This window comes from Chenopodium quinoa, unplaced genomic scaffold (assembly GCF_001683475.1).
Source record: "Chenopodium quinoa cultivar QQ74 unplaced genomic scaffold, ASM168347v1, whole genome shotgun sequence".
NCBI lineage: Eukaryota > Viridiplantae > Streptophyta > Magnoliopsida > Caryophyllales > Amaranthaceae > Chenopodium > Chenopodium quinoa.
The window spans coordinates 13,680,118-13,705,526 of record NW_018742204.1 but is presented as its reverse complement, the minus strand read 5'-3'; the positions used below and the strand labels follow the sequence as shown (position 1 = coordinate 13,705,526).

General features: G+C 32.7%; 1 protein-coding gene and 2 long non-coding RNA genes across 5 annotated transcripts; all 3 read right to left on the bottom strand.

The window, feature by feature from the left end:
* Positions 1–5,816: 5,816 nt before the first annotated feature.
* LOC110719089 lies at positions 5,817–7,870 on the bottom strand. 3 transcript variants are annotated; one of them, XR_002511034.1, is made up of 4 exons: positions 7,665–7,870; positions 6,484–6,518; positions 6,175–6,394; positions 5,817–6,078 (listed from the first exon to the last, which is right to left on the bottom strand). It is a non-coding gene; the product is annotated as an uncharacterized LOC110719089 (long non-coding RNA). The 3 variants fall into 3 exon arrangements; XR_002511036.1 differs by having other exon boundaries at positions 6,175–6,372; XR_002511029.1 differs by lacking the exon at positions 7,665–7,870 and having other exon boundaries at positions 6,175–6,849.
* A 3,139-nt stretch (positions 7,871–11,009) lies between these two features.
* LOC110730521 lies at positions 11,010–11,966 on the bottom strand. Its single transcript, XM_021910358.1, has one exon. The coding sequence runs from the start codon at positions 11,964–11,966 to the stop codon at positions 11,010–11,012; it is 957 nt and encodes a 318-aa protein (XP_021766050.1).
* Positions 11,967–21,898: 9,932 nt separating this feature from the next.
* LOC110719082 lies at positions 21,899–23,334 on the bottom strand. Its single transcript, XR_002511024.1, has 2 exons — positions 22,557–23,334; positions 21,899–22,153 (listed from the first exon to the last, which is right to left on the bottom strand). It is a non-coding gene; the product is annotated as an uncharacterized LOC110719082 (long non-coding RNA).
* Between the last annotated feature and the right edge of the window lie 2,075 nt (positions 23,335–25,409).

Genomic DNA, 25,409 nt, shown 5'->3' with positions numbered 1-25,409 from the left:
CCCTTCAAAATTGACAGTGGAGGCTAAAGTTTAGGAGAGAGAAAAGAGAGAGGAGGCTTACCATCACTGCAATTTAAATAAGTATCAATAGTCCAATATTAATACTGTCATTGCAGCTGGCTACTAGCTACTATACATTGCAAGTCATTTTCACCTACTATACACTTTCAAAATATGGAGAAACAAATACATGGTATTCTGAGAATCAAGGTTGGCCTAGTGGTTGGAGGCCCTCCTTTCACCCCTGTGAGAGAGGTTCGATTCTCACCCCAAGCAAGTTGGATCCCTTATCCCCCCCCCCCCACAACTTGCAAGGAAATTCTCCTTATATATATATATATATATATAATAATAATAATAGTATACTAGTATGTATTAATAAGGGAAATGATATATACTACGAGTACACCTTTGAAATATTATACATTGTATATGACCAAGTATTTTTGGTCTAATGGAAACAATTGTTATCTCACAATCATAAAATTGTGAGATTGATCTTTTCTCGGGGTCTAGCCCCTTCTTAACTTCTTTATTTGCATCAAAAACAAAAAAGTTGTAAGATTGATTAACGATTACCTTAACTTAGGGTGGGATTTCCTTACCCTAGCTAACCCTACTACCAAATCCCAAGGGTATTGCCCGCATACACGAACCAAATTAACGTGTAGCAGGATGCCTTCTTCTTGCCTACCCAAAAAAAAAAAAAAAAAAAAAAAAAAAAAAAAAAAAACTTTAAAATATTGCGGCCGTGTTTGGTAATTGGCTTTTTAATGGATTTTTGGTTAGCTTTTGACTTTTGGCTTTTTTAGGTGGTCAAACAGCCAAAAAATGTGTTGGCTTTTTAGTCAGCGAAAAAGTTGGCATTTAAGCTAAAATGAAAAAGCTGCTTTGATTAGTTTTTTATTGGCTTTTGGCTTGTTGGTCCACAAATTATCTAATAAACAGCCAACAACCAACAATTAATTTACCAAACACTTTTATAAACAGCCAATTTCAAAAGTCATTATAAACATCCAAACATTCCAGCCGATCAAACAAGCCAAATGAACCAGTCAACAACCAGCCGCCAACAACCATTTGCCAAACAAGGCCTGCATGTAATAACAATGTACGTGTATTTCGTGATGTATAACAATACTAATATGTCTAGATGTTGATTAACTTTATTTTTTTGAGGGATGTTAGATTATCTATCTTCTTCAATATAGAATAACAAAATTAATAGTTACTCATACTAATTAGATTTGATAAAATATGAGATCCATTAATTACGAATTAGACATAAAAACAACATATATGAAGTACTTGTATATATTTTTAAATGCATAAATGTTATAAATGCTCCTCTAATCCTCCACAACGGCTTGTTGTATTTAATGACTATTACCATTATCCCGTTCAAAATTTAACAATATAATAACGATGTTCGGTGTTAATTTGAAAATTATAGCTAGTTATTCCGTACGTTCCAACGATTAACTGAAAAGTTGACATTGTGTTAATTTGATCTAAATTAAAACAGAGTTTGTTGTTGATATATTGGAAAAAGACAAAAGCTAACAAACGCCTCAGGGGTGTTGAATAAACTAGCTAAAAATAGAAAGATTAAATTAAAATGAACATTAATTACACCGATAGACGCGTAATTTTGTCATGCGTTTCCAAATTAATACCATTTTAGATAATATTTTAAATGTTTATCCAACGCCTCGAGAGCGTTCGTTAGCAAGATCCTTGGAAAAATAATATTTCTAGTAAATGCCTCTATATTTCTTTTTACCTGATACAGAAGTACAATAGTGTTGATTGTTAAAAACTAATGCATTTGTGATAGGAAATATTGCCTGGTACTTTTTTTTTTTTCCTTTTGACAAAGAATTCTATAAAAGAAAAGCATGATTACAACCTAAACTAAGTAAATAAAGCATAATTACACGATAGAACATTGGGGGTCGGACCATACAACTTCTTATGATTAGGAAACCAAGTATACCCAGTAGGACATAATGCTATTCTTTTAGAGCCGCTTAACCTGCAAAACAAAGAGTAGGTAAATCCAGAAGACCTACTTTGCAGAGTGGCATATTTCCTTCTAAACTTGGGATTGGAAGACGAGACAAAACCCAACAATATTTCAGAGGAGGACGTTGTTAGGTGAAAGGAAGTCTGCAGAAGGGAAGCTAAGAAACCGGCTGAATCAGTAGGAGCGTTGATGTAGCTTCACAAGATGACTCGAGACTTGCCATACCTATGGTTGGATCTTCTTGCATCAAATCTGGAGTTATTTCTCACCTATCGTGCCCTTCCACAGGGGGGTGACTAAACTCCATTGGTGTAGAAACTTCTTGAGATTCACCACTATTTATCTTCTTTAAAGGATTGGCTACTCGGATGGTGATGAAATTCTTTTGGAGAGAACAATAGTAGTGTATTGTTCGCCCTCTAGAAAAAACTTGACCCTTTCATATTTGGGTTTTTTGTTTCTGAAGTTTCCTACATGACACAATTGGTATCAATAATGTTGGGCCTAAGATCTTGGTCGATAGGGTTGACTTTACCCTCCAAATCCAAAGAATTGCCATCAACATACTTTTCCATTTTGGTGTTGTCATTCACACCTATACACTTTCGAACATGGCCATCACCATGACCATCTCCTTCCTTTCTTTTTCCTTCTTTTCCTAACTTCCTACCATTATCTTCCTTACCATAATGAACATAATCTCGAAACTTCTCATTCTCCCTTGTTACTGCAAGTGCCTCATCAACGAACTCCGGAGACCAACCTAACAAGGAGGTCACCTCCTTTAGTTTTTGCTGGAATTCACAATTAGTGGGATATAATTTTAGGGCTTGTGCAAGATCCATGAAAGCTAAGGTGGGTTTATTAAAATCTAGCGCAATCTCTCTTCTGTAGTACGCTTTCACATTTGTAGTATCAAAACACAAAACCGCTGAACATAATTGACCCACTCTATCATAGTCTTTTATCTTAATGAAGCAAGCACCCAAGTTCAGATTAAGGGACACAGCTATATGCCCAAAAACATCAATTTATCCTCATCACTACAAACCGAAGCAAAGGACAATATCTTAAGAGCAAGAGAGTATTTTGCTATAGTAAATCCTATTTGATTCTGTTTGTAGAACTGTTTCCCTCATCTTTTAGACTATTAACAAAATTGAGAATACCATAAGGATTCTCCAAATGCCCAACTGTAAACTCCAACCCATGAGAAGAGACATCGTTCTCTTCAACATGTGAAATACACAACATCCCCCTTAGTTATTCAAAGCTAGCCATACTAACTTAAAACTAGCAGAGTAACACACCAAAGACAAAGCTGAAACTAAACCACAAGCTTTCCTTAACTGCACAAAAGAACTTACCATACTAAGAAGAAAATAATGACGTCGATGAAGGAAACTCGTAGTCCGCTACGGCTTCACCAACGGGACAAAAGAGGTTATTGGAGGCTGATAAAAGATGTTGTTCGTTGCTTGAGGAAACCAAAGACAAATCCCCCAATTGAAACCCTAACCTACCTATACTCTGAAAAATTGAAACCTATGGAATAGACTTTGGAGATGACGAAGTCTATTCAAGCATAGAACCTTCGAAGACTGCTCGCCGGCAACCCTGTAAGAGCAGCAACCCTTAGGTCACCGGAGGCAGGGGAAAAATACGGAGGTGGGCTGAGGCTCTGTTTGATGAGAGAAGGCTGAGGATTTTTTAAACAGAGGTTTTTTCAACGATGTTTGACTTGACTTGCTAGTCAAATTGTATATTGTCTGGTATTTGAGATTGAGAGAATTTTTAAATATTTTTAGTTTTAGACTTTTGGGGTCATTGTTCTTATTGTTAATCTATTATAGGATCGGACCTTCTTTGGCCTAGCAATAGTGTAAAAGTGGTTTAATTTTCTTAGGGGTTGTTCACATTTATTGAATTGAGGTGAACTGAACTGATTGGAGCCAAATTGAACTGAATTGAGCAGAAACGTATATTTTATGAGTGAAGGGAATTAGGAGCTGAACTGAACATATTGGAGCTTAAATGAACTGAAATTAAGCTGAAATGAACAAACCCTTATTGTTTATGTTGTATTGTATACCTAAATCTACTTGGTTAGAAAGTATATTCCACTGAAATATAGTTTTGGGTTAAAACAGGAACCAGTACAATAAAAATAAGCTGTTAAATACGGAGTACAGTAGTCCACATTGATTTTGCTCCAGAATATCCTATTTACGCTTAGTTAAACTCTTCCTCTTTCATTACTCCATCAATGTGTGACATAATTATAGTAAACAATAGTGACATAATAAAGAGGACAATGTAGCTCAAGTAAGAAATTACTGAGCTAACATGCCTCAATAAATACGTAATACATTATAACATTAGCTAATTTTGCTTCAACACTTGACCCAAAAAAAAAAATATCTTCACACTTCAATTACAAAGAAGGCGTCCCTAAAAAACAACCACCACTTAAAGTCGAAGTTATATGCTTGGGTACCATCCTCAATCTACATCATAATAAGTGATCAGCGTGTTAGGGCATTAGGATATAAATGCAAACTAAAAAATAATGTTAGACTAAACCCTAAAAGGCCTACATGTAATCCACAACTCGACTTGATACTTTAGATGTAACACCCTTCACAATCATGCTTTCATGCATAAAAAGATAATATATTACTCTGTGTGTAATTTGTACTTGATCTGTTTCATATTAGTTGATACATTCACATTTATCTGAATATATTTTTAAATGTAATTATCTTAAATTAAATATTTGCAAAAAAAAAAAAATCCCTGAAAAAAAAAATATTACTAAAAAAATAATTTTATATTTGTGTTTCATATGGCATACTACAGTACGAAGTATTTCATATAAAATGGGAAAATTTGTCAGGAACTACACGCTTAATAGGGGTATTTGGAAACAACTACCCACTAAAAAATTTTATCAAAAAAACTACCCCCTAAATTTAAAAAGTTAGAGTAGCACTACCCATTTGCATTTTCCGGCGAGAATGTCCGTGCGTGGGCCGACTTTTTCAATTTTTTCCCGAAAAGACACGATGCAATGACAAATTGGACCTTAATTCGTAACCCTAGGATAACCAATTTGAATTAAAAGCAGCAAATTCAACCAATTTCAAATTATCCCCAATTTCTAAGAACCCCAATTTTTCTAATAATCATTACACCCTAACATCAAAATTCATAATTAATGGATTAAAAGAGAAGAATAACCTATGAATTGCATACCCTACTTGTTTTGACTTCTTTAATTAGGGATTTTCAGAAGAAAAATTGAAAAAGTGGGCCCCACACGCTGGACTTTCTCGCCGGAAAATGCAAATGGGTAGTGCTACTCTAACTTTTTAAATTTAGAGGGTAGTTTTTTTGATAAAAATTTTTAGTGGGTAGTTGTTTCCAAATACCCCTATTAAACGTGTAGTTCCTCACAATTTTTCCTATAAAATGACCATAGGTTTTATAAAATGAGTATAGCACCGGCCTCATGCACAAACTCCAATAATCCACTCAATATTTGTATTGGGCTTGTCTGATTATTGTAAGTAGGGCTGTACACCGGTCCAAAACCGGACCGGACCTGGACCGGACCTGTTAGGACCGGGACCTGAATCAGCCAATTCTGAGGACCGGGGACCGGACCTGATTCAGCAGGTCCGGGTCAGGTCCAGACCTGAGCAATCAGGTCCGGGTCAGGTCCAGACCTGAACAGACCTGTTTTGTGTGTTTTTTTTTTTTGTTTTTTTTAAAGAAAATAAATAACCTGTTGGACCTAATTATAGACCTGTTTACATAAAATCTTAAAATATCAATGACAAAAACTACATAAAATCTATAAGTCTCAAATATAACAAATAATTCATTAAATTACATAAAGTCTCTAAGTCTCAAATACTAGAAATACATAAATTATCCAAAGACAACTTGAATTTTGGCGAGTTGCTTTCCCTTTGATTGCGTGATTCACACTAATGAGTCAACGAAAACAACTTCATCGTCTCCATCGTTAGATACATTATGTTGCACCTCTAAATAAAAAAACATTATAGAATATATTAATGAATGATAACAATGAAATAATAAATTTGGTTAACAAAATTACAAGTACATAAAATTAATACTACCTTTCTCCATTTCTTGTAACTCTTTCAAATTTTCTTCCATATCCTCTTACTTTTTCTGTTCCATATGTATTCCCGCCCCGCTTTTAACTTCTTATCTGGAGGCAAAGTAGATTGCAATTCTTCCATATCCTTTTCAAAAAGTGGCTGTGACATTTCTTAAGAAAAAGCAGCAGATCTTTTGGATTGAGAGCTCTCCATCTTCAATATAATTATACACAATCTTCAATATAATTATACACAATATAAGTAATTTTTAAGTAACAATTATAAACACATAACATTTTATAAAAAAATGTGAGAACAACTTACATTGCAAGAGTAAGAATCCGTGGTTCTTGTTGATCCTAAACATATAAAACGATAGAATTCAATTACAATTCAAATTGAATTCACAAAATAAACAGAATACATACAAATATACAATACACCAACAAGGCAGCAAATTCTACAATATGAACTAAATTCGAAAGAAACAGATTTTAAACAGATTTATCAATCTACTTTAAACAGATTTATCAATCTTTTCTGATTTATCAATCTACTCCCAGCAAATTCACGGAATAAACAGATTTTAAACACACAAATCGAAAGAAACCAAAATTCAACATGCATTCGAAACAAATGAACTAAAATAATTAAAAAACAGTTACTTAAAATAAATAAAAAAACCTCAAAAAAAATCATGAATTCGAAAAAAAATGAACTAAAAAACAGAACTTGCAAACATCAAACAATCATAATAAGCAATTGAAATACAAAATACCCAATTCAAATATAATTAGATTTAATTTAAAAAAAAAAAAGAACTTACAGGATACCAAAATTCAACATGCATTCGAAACAAATGAACTAAAATAATTCAAAAACAGTTACTTAAAATAAATAAAAAAACCTCAAAAAAAATCATGAATTCGAAAAAAATGAACTAAAAAACAGAACTTGCAAACATCAAACAATCATAATAAGCAATTGAAATACAAAATACCCAATTCAAATATAATTAGATTTAATTTAAAAAAAAAAAGAACTTACAGGATACCAAAATTCAACATGCATTCGAAACAAATGAACTAAAATAATTCAAAAACAGTTACTTAAAATAAATAAAAAAAAAACCTCAAAAAAAAATCATGAATTCGAAAAAAATGAACTAAAAAACAGAACTTGCAAACATCAAACAATCATAATAAGCAATTGAAATACAAAATACCCAATTCAAATATAATTAGATTTAATTTAAAAAAAAAAAAGAACTTACAGGATACCAAAATTCAACATGCATTCGAAACAAATGAACTAAAATAATTCAAAAACAGTTACTTAAAATAAATAAAAAAAAACCTCAAAAAAAATCATGAATTCGAAAAAAAATTAACTAAAAAACAGAACTTACAAACATGCAAACATCAAACAATCATTATAAGCAATTGAAATACAAAATACCCAATTCAAATATAATTAGATTTAATTAAAAAAAAAAAAGAACTTACAGTGAGATGCAGATGCAGGGTGTAGTCGTCGACTCGTCGTTGCAGGATGTACAGCGTGTAGTCACTGCTGGTCTGGACGTCTGGTGGGCGGTGGTCTGGAGGGAGTGGGTGTTGCCGTGTTTGCTTGTCGGCTGAGAGAGAGAGAGAGAGAGAGAGAGAGAGAGAGAGAGAGAGAGAGAGAGAGAGAGAGAGAGAGAGAGAGAGAGAGAGAGAAGTGAGTTAGGGTTAGTGTGTTAACAAAAATGAAACGGACTTCTTTTGAAATTTGGGATTTTTTTTTTTTTTTTTTTTTTTTTTTTTATAAAAAACGCATTTTTAACGGGTTTCAGGTCCAGACCTGAAAACCCCGGGTTTGGACCTGATCCGGACCGGGACCGGAAACCTTGATTTTCAAGGACCGGGACCGGACCTGAATCTACAGGTCCGGGTCAGGTCCGGTCCCAACAGGTCCGGGTCAGGTCGGTTTTCAGGTCCGGTCCTGTTCATGTACACCCCTAATTGTAAGCAACTCAAGCTCCTCGCGGATCAACAATAAGGAACATTCTCTCTCTATCCACTTTCTCTCTCTAAAATTAAGGGTGGCAATATTATCCAAACCCGATGGATAACCATCCAACCGATTCAAATATATGGATAAAAACCCGAACTTAAGCGGGTGACAGATGGATGATGGATGGGTCAGGTGACGGATCGGGTCGGATTCGGAGGATGATATACATCCAACCTAGGGGTGTCAATTCAGATAATCGGATCGGGTCGGGTAAATTTTTAAAGTTGAGTTATACTAAATTATTATGTCCACGCGAGTCCAAATCTGAATTGCATATTTTTCGGGTCGGTTTCGGATCGGGTCGGGTCAGGTGTGCTTTAGACACCTCTAATCCAACCTATCACCCGACCCATCCATCCACCCGTTAAATTTATATATATGTAAAAATAAAAATATCTTTTCTAATAATTTAATGTCTATTGTAATGTTAGGAATTGACATTTGTTTTGAATTTAGTAAAAAGGAACAAGTATTAGAAGAATGGATCAAAGTTTTAATAAAATGATTACTTTTTTTTCAAATCTAGATTTTAATCATGAAAGTGCAAATTTGTATTTATATATTTATTTCACCCAAATAATCACCCGATTCATCCATAGATGAGGAATGGATCAGATGTGGATGTAGAAAAATCAGGTGATGGATGGGTCGGGTGATGGATGGATCGTTGGCGGATGGAGGCGGATGAAGCATCACCTGACCCACCTCCGATCCATTGCCATCTCTATCTAAAATCCTCATTTCCTCGTGAGCAGATTTAGTAAGGAAATTTTATCCCACCAATGATAAAAAAAAAAAAAAAATTCTCTCTCTCTCTCTCTTACTTTTTTCAATACCCCACTTATGTTTTCTCTCTCGTACAAATCACCATATTTTATAGATTTATGTTTTTATTACAATTTATACTTTTATAGAATAACGATTATGAAACAACTAAATGTAATTATAATTAATTTGTTATAAAAAAAATTAAATTATAATTAACTAATTATTTAACAGTAATTATTATTTTAATTATGAATTTACACGACGAGTTTTTGTTGATATTAGTTTAATTATTTGACAGTAATTATTAGTTTAATTAATTATTTGACAATAATTATTATTATTTGACAATAATTATTATTATTTGATAGTAATTATTATTATTTAACAGTAATTTTTGCTGATAGCGCCTTCAAAACGACGAATTTTGGGGTGTTGTAATTAACAACGACGCACAAAACACGTCGTTTAGAAGAGCAGTAAGCCAAAATAAATACTACATCCGTTTTTATTTAGTTGACACGTTTTGACTTTAGCACTATTCACACACCTCCCTTTGATTGTGTTTTGTGTTTTCTACGTAATGAAAAATATAATTATATGGGATCTTGTTATATTTGTCACGTTATATACTTTCAAAATATCAACTTTTCGTAATTTTTGCTTATTGATAATTAAAGATATTAATGATTGAATAAGTGCATTGGCAAACATGACTAAAGAAATGTGTCAACTAAAAAAAACTGAGGAAGTAATGAGCAGCAAGTGATGGGAGACCCCACTTGCTACTATTCATCAATTTCTTTCCTCGGGCCATGAGGAAATTCGGTTTTCCTCACCAGGATAATTGCATTTCCTCATTGATGAGATGTTCACGAGGAAATAAAGGAAATTTTTCGTCATCAATTTTCCTCATCAGGAAATTTTTCCTCATTGTTAATAATGGTCTAATTTAGCGAGTCTATATCCTAATGCAAATGATGAAACCCACTCTTTAGGAAACCCACTTTTAGCAACTTCTCACATTTTTAGTGGTTAAAGTCAATTATGCTAATGCAAGTATGTAAGCCCGGGTTTTGTTATTTACACCAAACAATGTTAGGGTCTGTTCTCATTGATTGAATTCAGCTGAATTAAACTGAACTGAACTGAACTGAACTGAACTAAACTGAAATGAATATTTTATAAGAGAAGGAAATTACGAGCTGAACTGAACTGAACTGAATTTTAACGTATGAGAACAAACCTTAGATACTTGGATACTAATACTCTAACAGCTAAAGCAGCTCCAACTCTCCAAGCCTCCAAAGCCTCTAATCCGCTATTTTTTCTCAGTCATTCCATTTAGGTTTGGCACTACTTTGATTAATTAGTGAAACTATTTCTAGTATGGAATATTAATAACTATTTCTAGTTAATAACTATTTTTTCTCAGTCATTCCATTTACTAATACTCTAACATTAGTGAAACTTCACTTTGATTAATTACCTGTCAAAGTTTTTGCATTGAAGTAAAAAGGTATTTTTATCTAGAAAAATGCCAAAAAAAATTGCACGTAGATAGAGTATTAGAGTTTTCAATCTTTTATCTAATCCATCCATAGTCCATACCATTCTAATTATATCCAAACATAAAATTCATGTACATAAAATACAAAAACAATCCAATTAGGAGACTATTCCCAAATGAGGTCTTTTCAATCGAAAAGAAAATTCATCATTTCTAGTATATACAAATCAATGGTTCAAAGAGTTCATCATCTTTACAACTCTCCCCTTCTCCCCTAATCTAGAACAATCATTATTCAACTTAAATATTTTTTTCACTAATTTTTTTTTTTTTGAAAACGTTTTTTCACTAGAAATAGTTAATAATACATCATTTTTAAGAACTAATTAAAATTATTCAAATAACATTAGTGGTCTTCCTTTCACTTCTCACGCGTGAAACACATTTTCACTTTAATGAAAATCCACCTGTTTTCCCGAAAGACCGCGTCGCACCTGATCCCACCACCACCACCTCGGTCTTACTCGTGAGTTGACTCAGTTACACCGTCAGCATCCCACCACATCTCCTCCTCATACTCCTCCGTTAACGCCACATCAGCCTTTCTTACGTCACCAACTGCTAACCTCATGTTCTCGTCATCTCTGACGTATACTTTTCCGGTTCGACCGGAATCCATCCCGATTACCTTTCCCCGCCTCTCCGACCGCCGCCAATCGGATTTAACGACCGGTGATGAACCACCGGCTCGGAAATCCCAAATGTCTAACCCTAATTTTCCGCCGGAGATGAACACCGCCGGCGACGAGGAAACCGCCGGAACTCCGGCGAAGAATAAATCTTGATTTTCTGAGTTTTTGTTATTTTCATAATCTAGGAATGAAAAGGCATTATCGACATCTACAACTCCTAAACTTAATCCATCCCAAAGCTTAACGACGCCGTTTCCATTAACAAAATCAGACAATGAGAAATTGTCAACAAAACTCCGTCTTCGGCGAAGAAGCTTGAATTTACCCTTTTGCCTTGAACTTTCATTGAAATTTCCGAAACTACCCTTTACATTGTAATCATCGTCACCAAACGATGCGTTCCATAGATCCTCGATTTCGTCGTCTTCGTCGATGTCGATGTCGTCGTCTTCTTCATCGGATGTGGATTCCCAAGAAGAGGAAACGTCGTCGTTTTCGTTATCAGAAAAATCACTATCAAATTCATCGTATAAGTGAGATAATAAAGGTTCAGAAGCAGCTAATAAAGATCTGGATTTATTGTGGTAATATAAGATTATAATCTTGATTTTATTAACAAGACTACTAAATGCATAAGCTAAAGCAAGAAAAAGGGCACCCCATTTCCATATTCTATTAGCATATGACAATTTACCCAGCTCAAAATTTGAGAAAATTCGATAAATTAATGAAGGATTATGTAATGAATTAATACCAGCTTCAAAATTAATTACTGGGAATTCCATATTTTTTTGGGGAGGAGAGAGAAAAATGAGATTTGGGTTAGGAAGATTTGAGAATTTGTGGGTATAAATAGGAGAGAGAGAAAAAAAAGGTGAATTTGAGGGAAAAAATGAAGGGAAAAAGAAGAGGAGGATTGAGTAAAGGAGAAGATGAGTTTATATAATTGATAGGAGGGTTGGAGAATTGGTCTTGCTTACTTGGTGCCTTTGCCACCTTGGTGGTTGTTAGGAGATAAGACTTTTCCAAGCAATCAATTTTATAAAATAATTGGAATTTAAGAATATTAATTTGTATGATGTACTAAAAAAAATGTCTTTCCAACTATATATAATAATTTAGTACAAGAGTATAGTGATATAATAAGGTATTAAAAAGAATTTGTAAAGATTCCACTTTTTTTTTTTTGTAACCAACCATTTATTTTAATTACTATTGTAGTGGAGCTAGTATAGTGCCTATGTTCTTCAAACACCTTTCTAATTATTGTAATGGAGATTAATGCAAGTTAGGATAGTGGAAAGTGTATTCCCTTTTTGGATTTGTAGGTAAGTAAGAAAGATAAAGTTGTTTAAAGATTTGTGTAGCTATAAGTGTGTCAATTTAGGTTCTCATATGGACATATAGTTTTGGATTGACTTGTGGCGGGTAGAGTCGAAACAAGACGATTGATTCTATTGGGTCAAGTTGTGGTAATTCAACTTGTTTATTAGCTTGTGCCTTGTTTGGCCTCTATTCACTCAAGTCATATATGTTAGAGTTAGCTCGATCTAGGTTCTTAATATATTGATATGTCATTACGAGTTCGACTTGACTTTCCATATACAGTGTCATTTTTGCTATCAAGCATTTTAGATCAAACCATTTTGTTTGAGCCCATCCCTAAATTGAGAGATTGTTGGGCCTAGCTTAGGTTTAAGCCCAATTACTACGTGAAATGACGAAAATTTACATAATCAAGCACATTTACTCCTAAACCAGCTTGTAATGTTGTTACTAGTGAGTAGTCCGAGCGTTGCCCTAAGTTGCTCATATTATAGATGTGCAATTGATAAAAAAATTAAAAGACTTTTCAAAACAGCAATTGTCATTGGTAAACTAAAATTGGGTTATTTTTTTAGTATTGTTTTAATTGAATCTTGTGGTTTATCATAAAGTACATTTTTGTCATCATAGTATTATAAAAAAAATATTAAAATGAAATTAATATTTTATGAGAAAAGGAAATTAGGAGCTGAATTGAACTGAAATTAAGAAGAAGTGAACGAACCCTAAATATACATACAACCTTTTCTAATTCTTTGGACCTTTTTTTTTTCTCTATTTTCACTTTAAATCTTTGAAGGATGTTTTTAGGATCATCCGAGGTAGCTTACTTTTTCTCTTCTATAGACTCTCAAAGTGGCATGGATGGATTCCATGCATAGTCACTCTAGCAAACAAAAAAACCAAGTTTAATTTGTCTTCAAAATACCCCTCCCCTCTTAAAACTCATAAATTTTTATTTGAAAGTATAAAAAATTTACAAAAAAGCAAATATGATTCCATGGGAAAATCTTAGACGGTGGCAAGTTGCGACTATCAAGTACATAAAAAAAGAACCATCTAAACCACGAATTGAATTGAAAGGGCTTGTGGGTAAGACTTAAGGGGTGACTGGGTGAGGCGTAGGATATTAGGATAATCATTAAGAAAGGGGTTAATGATTTATGTTGCTACACGTCGGAAAAGGCCTAGCTTGGCGGCCTTTTTGGTGAAAGATAAAGACGCCATTGATGCTGACAATGCTGCGTCAGAAATTAAATACTCTTTTCATCAACAATTTATATCTGAGTTTTCTTCAAACATTAATTTTCTATCTATGAGTACTTTTTAAAATTGATTCATTACTTGCTCTGTTTATTACTCTTTTAATATAAATCCTAATGTGTGGTATTTTACACAATTCATACACATTCCTTTAGTCGTCTTTTATCATTTATACATTGAAAAATATACAATCAATTTTTTCAAAATTCGTCTTGAAATACACTTTATTAATATCAACTTTTAATACAGAGTAGTAATTTTTATTACAACAGAATTTAAAATGTTTAAATTATAAGGCAAAATATAAAATATGCATTTACAAATGAAAAAACTCCTAGATTACTCTTAGAAAAGGAAATGGAAAAGGTATTTCAATTTAAAATACTGTACTTCACAATTATGCTTTGAATTGAGCTGAAATATTTGTACAATTGAAATAGAAATAAATATGTTGTCCAAAAAAAAAAAAATTACTGCTGGTGTGGCATTGACGGAACAAAAGCCAAAAAAATTTGTGGCATTGATGCAGTTGACGGTCTATCCATGCAAAGCCAGACACGTGGAGATGGAACAAGTGGTGTGGATTGCGAGACTTCGGGATTATTTTGGCATCCACTTGTAGCATCAAATAAATTAATGGCAAAGACTGCAGCGGTTGTTGTTTTTACGTTCATGTGGGGACGGTGTAGTCAGTACACCACTTACTCAAAAAAAAAAAAGTACACCACTTACTCTTATTTATTTATTTTTTTTATTTTTTTTAATATCCGTATGTAGTACTAACTTCTGAATTAATTGTCTTAAAAAAAAACTGAATTAATTAACTTGCTAGTTGTGTTAGATAAGTAATTAGTGCAGTATTGAAATAATTACGGAGTAGATCTTTTACCAATATGACTAATTTGACAAAAGTATTTGCCAAAATAGCTAATTATAAAATTTAATTCCCAAACTAGCTAGTTTATTAATTTTGAAGAAATTAATTTATCTATTTATTATTTTTCTTTGAACCAGTTTGGTTCACTTTATTAATTTTTTTTATTTGTTTTTTTGTTTCATTTTAATTTTCTTAAAGATTTTTTTTAAAATAAAACAAAAAAAATAAAAAATTATTAGCTATATATTTAGCTAATTACTACTTATTTTAGAGGTATATGCATAATTATAAATACACTATTAGCTTGGATTTGCAGCTTGATTTGGGTGTAGGGATGACAATTTAATCTGAGTTCGATTCGAATCCGATCCGATCTGAAGGAAAAAAAAATTGATTCGAATCCGTTTAAAATTAGTCCGAATCCGATAAAATACATCTGAATCCGAATAGGAGGTGGATCGGACTTGGACCCTACGCGAAGTCCGACGGAGTCCGATTCGAGTCTGAATCCGAGAGTACAAGCATATGCTCTATAACTTGGGACGGCAATTATTTGCTTGTTTTGTAGCAAAATTTTGTTATGTGACTTAGTTTATAATTTAAATATGTTATGTTTAATTATACTTTAATTGGTCTGACAATACAAGCAATTATAGGTATATGACATTATAAAAAATAAAAATTAAAAAAATATTCGGATCATTTCGGAGGTCCGTATAAACGGACCGGATTCGGATCTGAAAATTTATGAGTCGGATCGGATTCGGACTCGGATTTTTCAGATTCGGATCCAAGTCCAGGGTCCGTTTACTAAATGGATCGGATTCGGATTTAGCCACATCCGACCGGAATCCGATCCGTTGCCATTCCTATTTGGGTGCCTTATCTTCAATCTTTTAGAAGAAACTTTGATTTTTGTTGTTTTCGGAGCAAATAAAATGATTCTATGTTTAATAGTTGTACAACTCTAGTTATTTATATACAAGACTGGATTATTCCTTCTTAGGGCCTGTTCACATTTACTTAATTTCAGTTCAGTTCAGTTCAGTTTTAGCTCAATTCAGTTCTCAATTCTCTCTCTCATAAAATATTCATTTTAGCTCAGTTCAGTTCAGCTTCAATCAGTTCAGCTCAGTTCAGCTCGGTTCAGTAAATGTGAACATGCCCTTACTTTCTAATTTTAGGCTTTTATCTAATTGCAATGCACCTTTTTCTCCCGCTAAATGCATTAGAAACTTTGGGTCTTTAGATATTAATATATTTCTATCTTTATGTGTTAAAAAAAATATATTTTTTTTAACCGGAAGTTTGGATCAATTTTTTGAGTGATTGTTTATTTTGTGTAACTTTTTTTTAAAAAAAAAATTGATAATTGTTGCAAAAATACTATGTTGAATGTTATTGTTCAAATTAATGGGAAAAAACCAAAATTTATATAAAAAAAACTTATCATATTTTAAATTAAACCCAAAAAAAAAACCATAAAGTGAAGCAAACCAGTTCAAAGAAATATAAGAAAATACGGAGTAGATAAATTCCTTCCAAGTTGATAAATTAGCTAGTTTGGGAATTAAAATTTATAATTAGCCGTTTTAGTAAATATTTTTGTAAAATTAGTCATTTTTGTAAAAAATATTAAATAATTCGAGTATATCAAATTTGAAATGCATGTCAAAAATCACGCGTTCATCAATGTAATTAATGCTCCAGTATGTCTTGTATAGTTGTGTGCGGTTGTCCCAGTATGTCTTGTGTGCGGCACCACTTACCCTTATTTATTTTTAATTTTCCGTAGTACTAACTTTTGAATTCATAAAAGTTGCAACACTTCCTATTTTAGTAAAGACTCACTACTATTCTACAAAGTACGAGCATTATTTCTCTCACTTACCCACTTGCACAAAAATTTAATTAATTATTTCTCTCTCTTATAAACCCCACTTGTACTATTTTTAGTGTAATACTATACAATTATATATAAGCATTAAATATATTATTGGAAAATGTAAAAAATTAGAAATTCATGATAAATACACGCGTAAATCAGTGTAATTAGTGTGTTTTTGTCATGATTTCCTAAATTTAAACAATTTTCTAAAGTATAATTTAATGCTTATATGTAGCCCTAAGAGACACGTATATATAACATTTTCCATTATTTCTCTTTCATACTAATAATAAAATACAATATATTCCTACAAACTATACTTATATTATAAAATTCACCCTATGATCCCTACCTTATAAATTTCCTATAACTTTGTGCAAAGCGTACTATTGCGATTAATATGAACCGGGGGGGGGGGGGGAGTAGCTTGATCCTGTTGTATTAGATAAGTAATTAGTACTCCCTCCCTCCCCTATTACAAAGTCTCAAATCTTTTTAGGTAAATCAAAATATAATGCCTCTTTTTATTTAAAGGTTGTATTTTTTTACATTTTATTACTTTCTTTTTATGAGTTATCATTTTTTTTTCCTTTAATTTTTGTACTTTTAACATCAATTTTCAACGCTTCTCTCTCTATCTTTTTTATAATTCCCAACTACTTTTTCTTTCTATCTCTCTCTCTGACCCTCTATTGTCACGAAATGCACATCAAGGGCCAACAACTGTTCTTACAGATCAACACGATTCCTTCCGGTGCATTTTGTCCTCACTCCTGCGCAACCTGGGAGAACTTCCCACGAGGTCACCCACCCCAAGACTACTGCCAGCCAAGCACGCTTAACAATGGAGTATCTTAGTATATGAGCTCCCTAAATGGAATATGCACCTTGTTGATATAAGTAGTATATCAAATCTCTTTAAAGCAATCATGAGGGGTATTAAAAGGTAGGGGTGTTCACGGTGCGGTAAACCGCAAACTTGCGGTTTGCATTTTTTTCAAACCGCACTTATAACCAAACCGCACCGCAAATTGCGATTTGGCGGTGCGATTTAGCTACATTTTTTAAAAAATTGTAAATATTTTGTTAAAAAAAAAGACTTTTTATGTTATTTTGCGATTATTATTATATAATATTATCATTAACTTTTTTTTTGTAAACTTTTAATTAGCTAATAGTAAAAAATTACATCATATTTCTAAGCTATTTTATATACTTTTTAATAGAAACATTATAAAATTGTAATAACGGTTTGCGATTTGATGGTCCAAACTGCAAACCGCATCAAAGTGGCGGTGCGGTTTGGTGTAAAATATTTGGGAAACTGCACGAAACCGCAAAAGTGCAATTTGATCATTTTCAGAAATCGAACCGCAATTTTCAAACAAGAAATGCACCAAACTGCAAAATTGTGGTTTGGTTTGCGATTTGGTGTGGTCCAAACCGCACTCTGAACAACCCTAGTCTTAGGGGACAGAGAAAGTATTGAAATAATACGATTATCAAATTTGGGACGCATATCAAAAATCAATGTGTTCATCAATGTAATTAATTTTTATTTTACCCTAATATTTTCATTTATAGCTCTTTTATCTAATTATACTGGGACTTTGTTATTATTGCCTTTTATTAATGTAAGAATCAATAGAAACTTGAGTATATTTACCGAACGACTATGCATTTAAAGTTTATTTTAAGGCGATCGTTGATTGAATCTGCGATATAATTAGTTTTAATTCTAATTTGTTATGTACTTGTGTTGGAATTCTATTGGTGGATCTATATGTGTGCATGGTGGTGCACGTGCATCACAAGAAAATAAATAAAAATAAATTCAGTTTTTTTTTCTTTTTTTTTTAAAAAAAAAAAATTTAGGCTACAAGCATAAAACTTGCACTGAAACTCTGAAAGTATAGTAGCAATATCAAAGAGACTGGTCATCTGTAATAAGCGGTCTCTTTGATCATTTTATAATTAAAGAGAACAACTATCTTTATAACCGTTCTCTTAAGTTATCTCCTTCTTTATTTTTCTTTATTTTTTCCTTTTCTTTTTCTTGATTCTATTTATATCTTTTATGTGTGCCACTAATTTTTAAATTTATCCGTAAAGTTTCTCAATTAAGTTAAAAAAAAAATCATAAAGTTAAGTAATAGTTTTATAGTACCATTTGTTTGTAATATGTCATTTGTACTACTTTCGGCTTGTAAGTTGGAATTTTTATTATTTACTATTTGGTTGTAGTATGGATTTCCTTTTCTAGACTGAAATCAATTTGGTTATTTATAATTTTTGGCTTGAAATTAATATGAACTAAATCTGGGGGAAAAAAATTGTACTTCACAAGTGATCAATAATTGATGGTGACTCACCATCTCGAAAATCCTGGATTCGCCCTCGTGGAATTCTAAATTTCTTTGAAGTTGTTTGTTAAAATTGTTTGGATGGCTTTTTTTTAATTTTTTTTTATCTATTCTCCCTTTTTTCTCCTCTCTTTTTTCTTCTAGGGTTTTAGTTTCATTTAACCGTTTAGTAAAAAAAATCGTCTAACTTCTTCAAAAATTAAATTAATTTCAACCCTTTTAATTTTATTCAATCCATTTATTTATTTTGCTTTGTTCTCTTCATCTTTGAGAGTTTCCTTCCCATATATAGTTTATTTATTTTTTATTTTTATTTTTTTTCTATTCTATATATATGGATGCGATTTTTATTCTAGGTTTTTTATAATTAAGGGTCTGTTCACATTTACTGAAATGAACTGAACTGAACTGATTGGAGCTTAACTGAACTACACTGAGCTGAAATGAATATTTTATGATAGAAGGAAATTAGGAGCTGAACTGAACTGAATTGAAATTAAGCTGAAGTGAACAGGCCCTACGAAGATAACCTGGATTGATGTACATGAGTTTAGGTTTCGTCATCAACTCTACAATCACAACATCAGCATGGATGCATACAATAAAAGAAAGATGCAAAGACATCGATCCGCCCAATTTTCAAGCAGTGGAGTATTATGTGTTGTATCGAAATTGCAGAAAAATTCCGATTTTGATTGTAACATCAATGTTTTCTTTTTCTTAATATGTGGTTTACAGATTTATTATCATATTATTATAGATGTTGTATTGCTAATTATTAATGAAATTATTCTTCTAGTAAAAAATTTTAAAAATTTGATACAGTTCATACCAAAATATAATACTTGGTAATTTTTTTTGGAAAACCCAACATATGATATTGAGTTTATAAAATCAAGCTTTATTATCTACTTATACTAGGGAGTATGAGATTCTCTTATCTCCTCCCTATACTCTCAACTTCTAATTTATTTAATTAGTTCCCATTCTTTTGAGTTGAACGGACTGAAATGACCGGGAATTAAACTGAATTATTAATACTATTAATTAAAATTTAATTTTTCCTAGAAATTAGTCAATAATAATAATTCAAATTCATTAATTATTTTATTTATTATAAAAATTATTATTGTCACATTACCATATCAAGTTGCTCAATTCCCTTTTTTTTTTCCTTCTAATTTTCATATATTTTGGGTACAAAAAATGGGTTTATGAAAAGCATAAGAACAAGAAGCACACGCATAATCCAAAATTACAATAATGAAAGTTGCTCAATTCCCTTTTCCATTATCCGGGCCCTATTATTTTTTCATTCCACTTACAATTCATGACAGCCCAACTTGTAATAGGAATTCAAATCAATGATAACTTAGGGTGTTAGCAAACATATCCTTAAATTGATGTTGAAAGAGGATGATTGTGAGACTTGTAAGAGTGTGGGATTAATGGTAGATGCATGGAAATTGCTAGTGGATATAGTTGTAATCAACCCAAATCTACTTGTGCAGTCACATATTAATGACGAATAATAGGGCTAAACTAATAATGCTTAATAAAGACATCTATTTAAGTAATCAAAAAGAAATTGAAATTCTACACTACGGCGTTTCATTATGTCACGTGTCACCATCATTTGGCAAATGACATGTGGTCAATTGTATGTATATGTTGACCATATTTTTTCTTCATAATTTTTTTTTGATGTTTAGATTTTTTCTTTATAATAGATGAAAAAAATATTACTCGGTAACATCGATGTTAAGATGGGAAATTAGAATTGTGTTGACCACTTTATCAAAATACCAAATAATTAACATTATAATTAACGAGTGTGATTAAACTAATATAACAATAGAAAAAAAGGAAAGATGGGAACATGAGTGGTAGGAGAAAATCAGATCCAGCAACACACACACAATAAAGAAATAATTAGATGATGAATAATAAGTATTACAAGCTTTCAAAACACCATAAAAGATCCCAACTATAACCTCTCCCTCATTTAAACCGAAAGATGTGTTTGAGCTATTCAAGGAGCGAGGCACTGTTGGGCTATCATATGGCTAACAAGTTATTTATATAGTACAAGGCATAAATTTAGAGGAGGTTTTGCTTGAGACCGTTTTACGTGAGTTCGGTTTATAATGCATACACCCATTCCTCAACCACTGCCACTACCACTATCTATCTAGCCATTTGTCGGCGGCCGACGACCACCCTCCCCCTCCCATCCCCAACTCCTTACCCGTAGTATTGTCCACCACTCGCCTAGCCAAAACCCCTACTCACTGCTCCATCCATCGCACACAGCACGCACCAATCGAACAACTCTTAGTCGCTACTCCACCCTTGCTTCAAATGTTAATTCTTTCTGTTCAATTATTGATGTACACCCTTGTTTAATCTGTTTTATTGCCTTGGTTTATGCTCTGTATTTGATTGTTGATGGAAAATTTTAATTTCAAAGATGTTCATTTTCTCTTAGTCCTTCGTGCAAACTGCAAACGTGGTTGAGATGGTAGTGTGACTGTCATTTGCTCATCACTTGATTTCACAGTGCATAGAAGTGGCGGATCTAGGATTTCTAAGCTTGTGAGTCACCCTAAATTATTAATCCAATGCCACCGATGTAGCCTAACACACTATAAGAAATGAGCCGTAAACCGATGGTCATACATACCAAAAACCATACTAACTAGGGGTGAAAGTTCGGTATTCAGTTTGGATTATACCCCAAACCGAATTATTTTGGTTTTGGATTTTTGAAACCGAATCCAAACCGAATTTGGATTCAATCCAATCCAATCCAAACCGAAATAATTCGGTTTTGGATATTGAATCCAAACCGAAATAATTCGTTTTGGATATTGAATCCAAACCGAACCGAATTTCTTTGGGCTGTTTTTTTGGGCCTTAAATTCTGGGCTGTTATTGGACAAATAGTTTTGGGCCTTTTAAAGACCTAATTTTTGTACCTGTTCTTGAACAAAACATAAATTTTTAGACAAAGATTCCACCACCATAATTAATGTCATGAATTACAACACTTAAGTTTGTCCAGCCAAAATAAAAATTACAGACAATCAAACACAACAATAGTCTTAAACATAAAATGACAGTATGGCAGATTGGCAGCAGCTTCATTCAAATCTGGCAGTAGCTTCTTCTTCTTGGCAGCGTACTCTTCATGCATTCAATCAAGCTCAACCAAGTCTGGGTTGATTGGATCATTAATTTTCATGTTTTTCAAGTCTAACATTCAAAAAATAAACAAGTTACATAATATATATGACATAATGAAAAAAAAACATATGATAATTAATCATTATACTACAAAAATAAGGCTCATAAAATAATAAATCTATCAAAAATAACATAAGTACTCACCAATTTGAACATAACAGAACAAAACATCACTATAAAGATTGAACAAAACATCACCAATTTGAATGAAATCAATTCAAAAATAATAACCCAGAGATAACTCAAAATTCCTAATTCGAACATAATAAATTAATAACCCAATTTCACAATTCGAACATAATAAATTAATTACCCAGAAATAACTCAAAATTCCCAATTCGAACATAATTCAAATTCCCAATTCAAAAAAACAAATGAAAGAGGAAAAGAGGAGTAAATAAAAAATCCTTACCTTTGAGTGACTGAGAGAGGTGGTGGCGACAGAAGGTGGTGGTGCATCGCGAATTTGAGGGAGTACGAAGTCTACGAACACCAGATCTGAAGAAAGGAACTGATATTCGACCAAGGAGACAATATATGGTGGCCGGAGTGAGATACGGTGGCCGGAGTGAAGGAAATGAAGGGTTTTGGTGAGGAAGTAGAGGAATTGAGAAGTGAAGATGGCCGAAAGTCAGAAAAATGAAGGAGGAAATTAGGGTTTGCTATATATATGTAGGGGAATTGGGCTAGAATCTATATGGGCTTTAAACATTTCGGTTTGGATTTTGGTTTTCGGTTTTTGAGGACCCAGAACCGAATCCAAACCAAAATAATTCGGTTTCAGAATTTTGGAACTGAATCCAAACCGAAAACCGAAAAAATCGAACCAAATTTCTAGTTCGGTTCGGTTTGGATCGGTTTTCGGTTTTTATCCAAACTACTTTCACCCCTAATACTAACCCCCTACTCCATACGACCATAGCCCATACAGCCATATTAACCCCCTTCCCCTGACACCACCAAAAACCTTACTCCTGCCCCGACCACCTCCCTTTTCACCTCTAACAACCTTGAGCCACCACCTACCACCACCAGCCACCGTTAACCACCAACCAAAATCACCAAAATTTTGAAAAATTAAACATAAAAATTTCAGATCTAAATACAAAAAAACATGAAAAAACGTAAAAATACTACATATGCAAACCCACAAAAATCACACCAAAAACCCACAAAAATTAAACATCAATCAACAAAATCAACCAAAATTAAACAACAAAATCAAAATTAAACCACCCTAAAACCAAATCAACCCCAAAAAATCAACATACCTTGAAATATTTCACCTTTTTTGGGTTTACATGGTCAAATTCAACCATGAAAATTCCAGATCTGGAATTTTCATGGTCGAGATTGACAAAAAAAACCGTTAACTTTGAAGAGAAAAAATGAATAAAAAAAAGGTAGGTGATGAAGAATTTCATAGATTCGTAGGAATCTCAATTCTCATGTCCTAGTGTTGAGGAGAGGACTAAGGGCACAAAGTCACAAACGTGAGAAGGAAGAAGGAGAGAGAAGGAAGGAGAGAGAAAGGAGGAAGGAGTGAGAAGGGAGGAGAGATAATGTCAGTTTAGTGCTTCACGGATTCACGCCATCATGTGTCTTTCTTAATTTTTTTTTCTTTTTTTAATTTAACTTAATACTTCGTTTTTTTTACACTGCTGAGTCACGTGACTCACCTTGCACCAACGTAGATCCGCCCCTGGCATAGTAATCCCTTGGTCATGAGCTCTGCTGCTGGATTTCAGATCACTAAATGCAGTAAGGCTTTCTATTGCATTAGCTGTGTATTTACCGAATATATGTCTAATATCTGATCAATATTGTCTAATATCTGATCAATATTGTCTAATATCTGATCAATATTGTCTAATTTCTAATCAATATCGTCTAATATCTGACCAATAATATCTAATTTCTAACACTTTTAATCTAATATCAGATAAATATAACTTAATATATAACCATTATTATCTAAATTTTGACACTTTTAATCTAATATATGATATTTATAACTTAATTTTTTGGTCGTGTTTGGTGAAAAGCTGAAAGCTGAATCTGATTTGTGTTAGCTGATTTTAACTAACTGATTGTATTAACTGATTTGACTAACTTATTTTATCAGTTGATTATATAAAAGTGCTTGGTAAATACTCTCTCCGTTTTTAAATACTTGCTCCACTTTCCCTTTTCGGCCGTTTTTAAATACTCGCTCCATTTCCTTATTTGGAAAACTTTTACTCCCTCCGTTTCAATTTGTTAGTCCCATATAGTATTTTGGGCATTTCAAAATGATGTACCCATATTGAATATTTCCTAACCTTATTATAAAGTGAATAATTTTCATAATCCATGAACAATTAATCTAATTGGGTGTTTAAAGAATCAAATAATTTTGATTAGTTAATGTATGTGCTAGTGAATTGCTGACATGGCAAATTTTCCAATCAAAATTTATAATAGGCGATTAATTATATCCAATAAACATAAATAAAACAAGAAGAGACAAAACATTAATTACAAAGTTGCAATCAAATTCCAAATTACTAAGATTCCTCCTTCTCTTATTTTCAGTGATTGATTCCAAAGGGGACTAATAAAGTGAAACGGAGGGAGTACTATATTTAATTAATTTTTCTCACCTAGTGGATCCACCATTGCAGACACCCATTTGTTTCTCCCCAAAACCAAACCCGGTGATGAGTACCTTTCACATCGAATCATAATCGAATGAAGTGAAAGTGTGGAAAGTCTAGTGTTGCAGATAGTTTTAATTTCTTTTCTCTTCTCTCTGTTTTTGAAAATCTATTTTAAGAAAACAGCCAATCCAGTTTGGTTGGTCCATGATATGGGTCCAATAGTAGTGTAGTTGGATAGGGTTTGAAATGAGCTCTCCAACGATATATTATAAGCCCAATTTCGATGAATATTGAGGAAGTTATGGCCAAATTACTAAACTGGGCCCGGTTTGAGCCTTATGTGCGGCCCAATGATCTAGGGGAGGGCCTAATATGGATTTATCATTCCTAATGCAATTAGGAATGATTCTAGTCTTCTAGATTCTTCTAGAAGGTTCTTTTCATTCCTAATTCAATTAGCATTGATAAATTGACTTTTGTTGACTTTTTGGAGTTTTAATCAGAATAAAAGAATGTTTTTGAGGAAAATACGATTTTATCCTCCAGTACTGTTAATTTTTATCTGATTTTAGAAAACGCGTTAGAAATTTAATCAGCGCCAAACGCCAGTTATTAGCGCCTGGCGC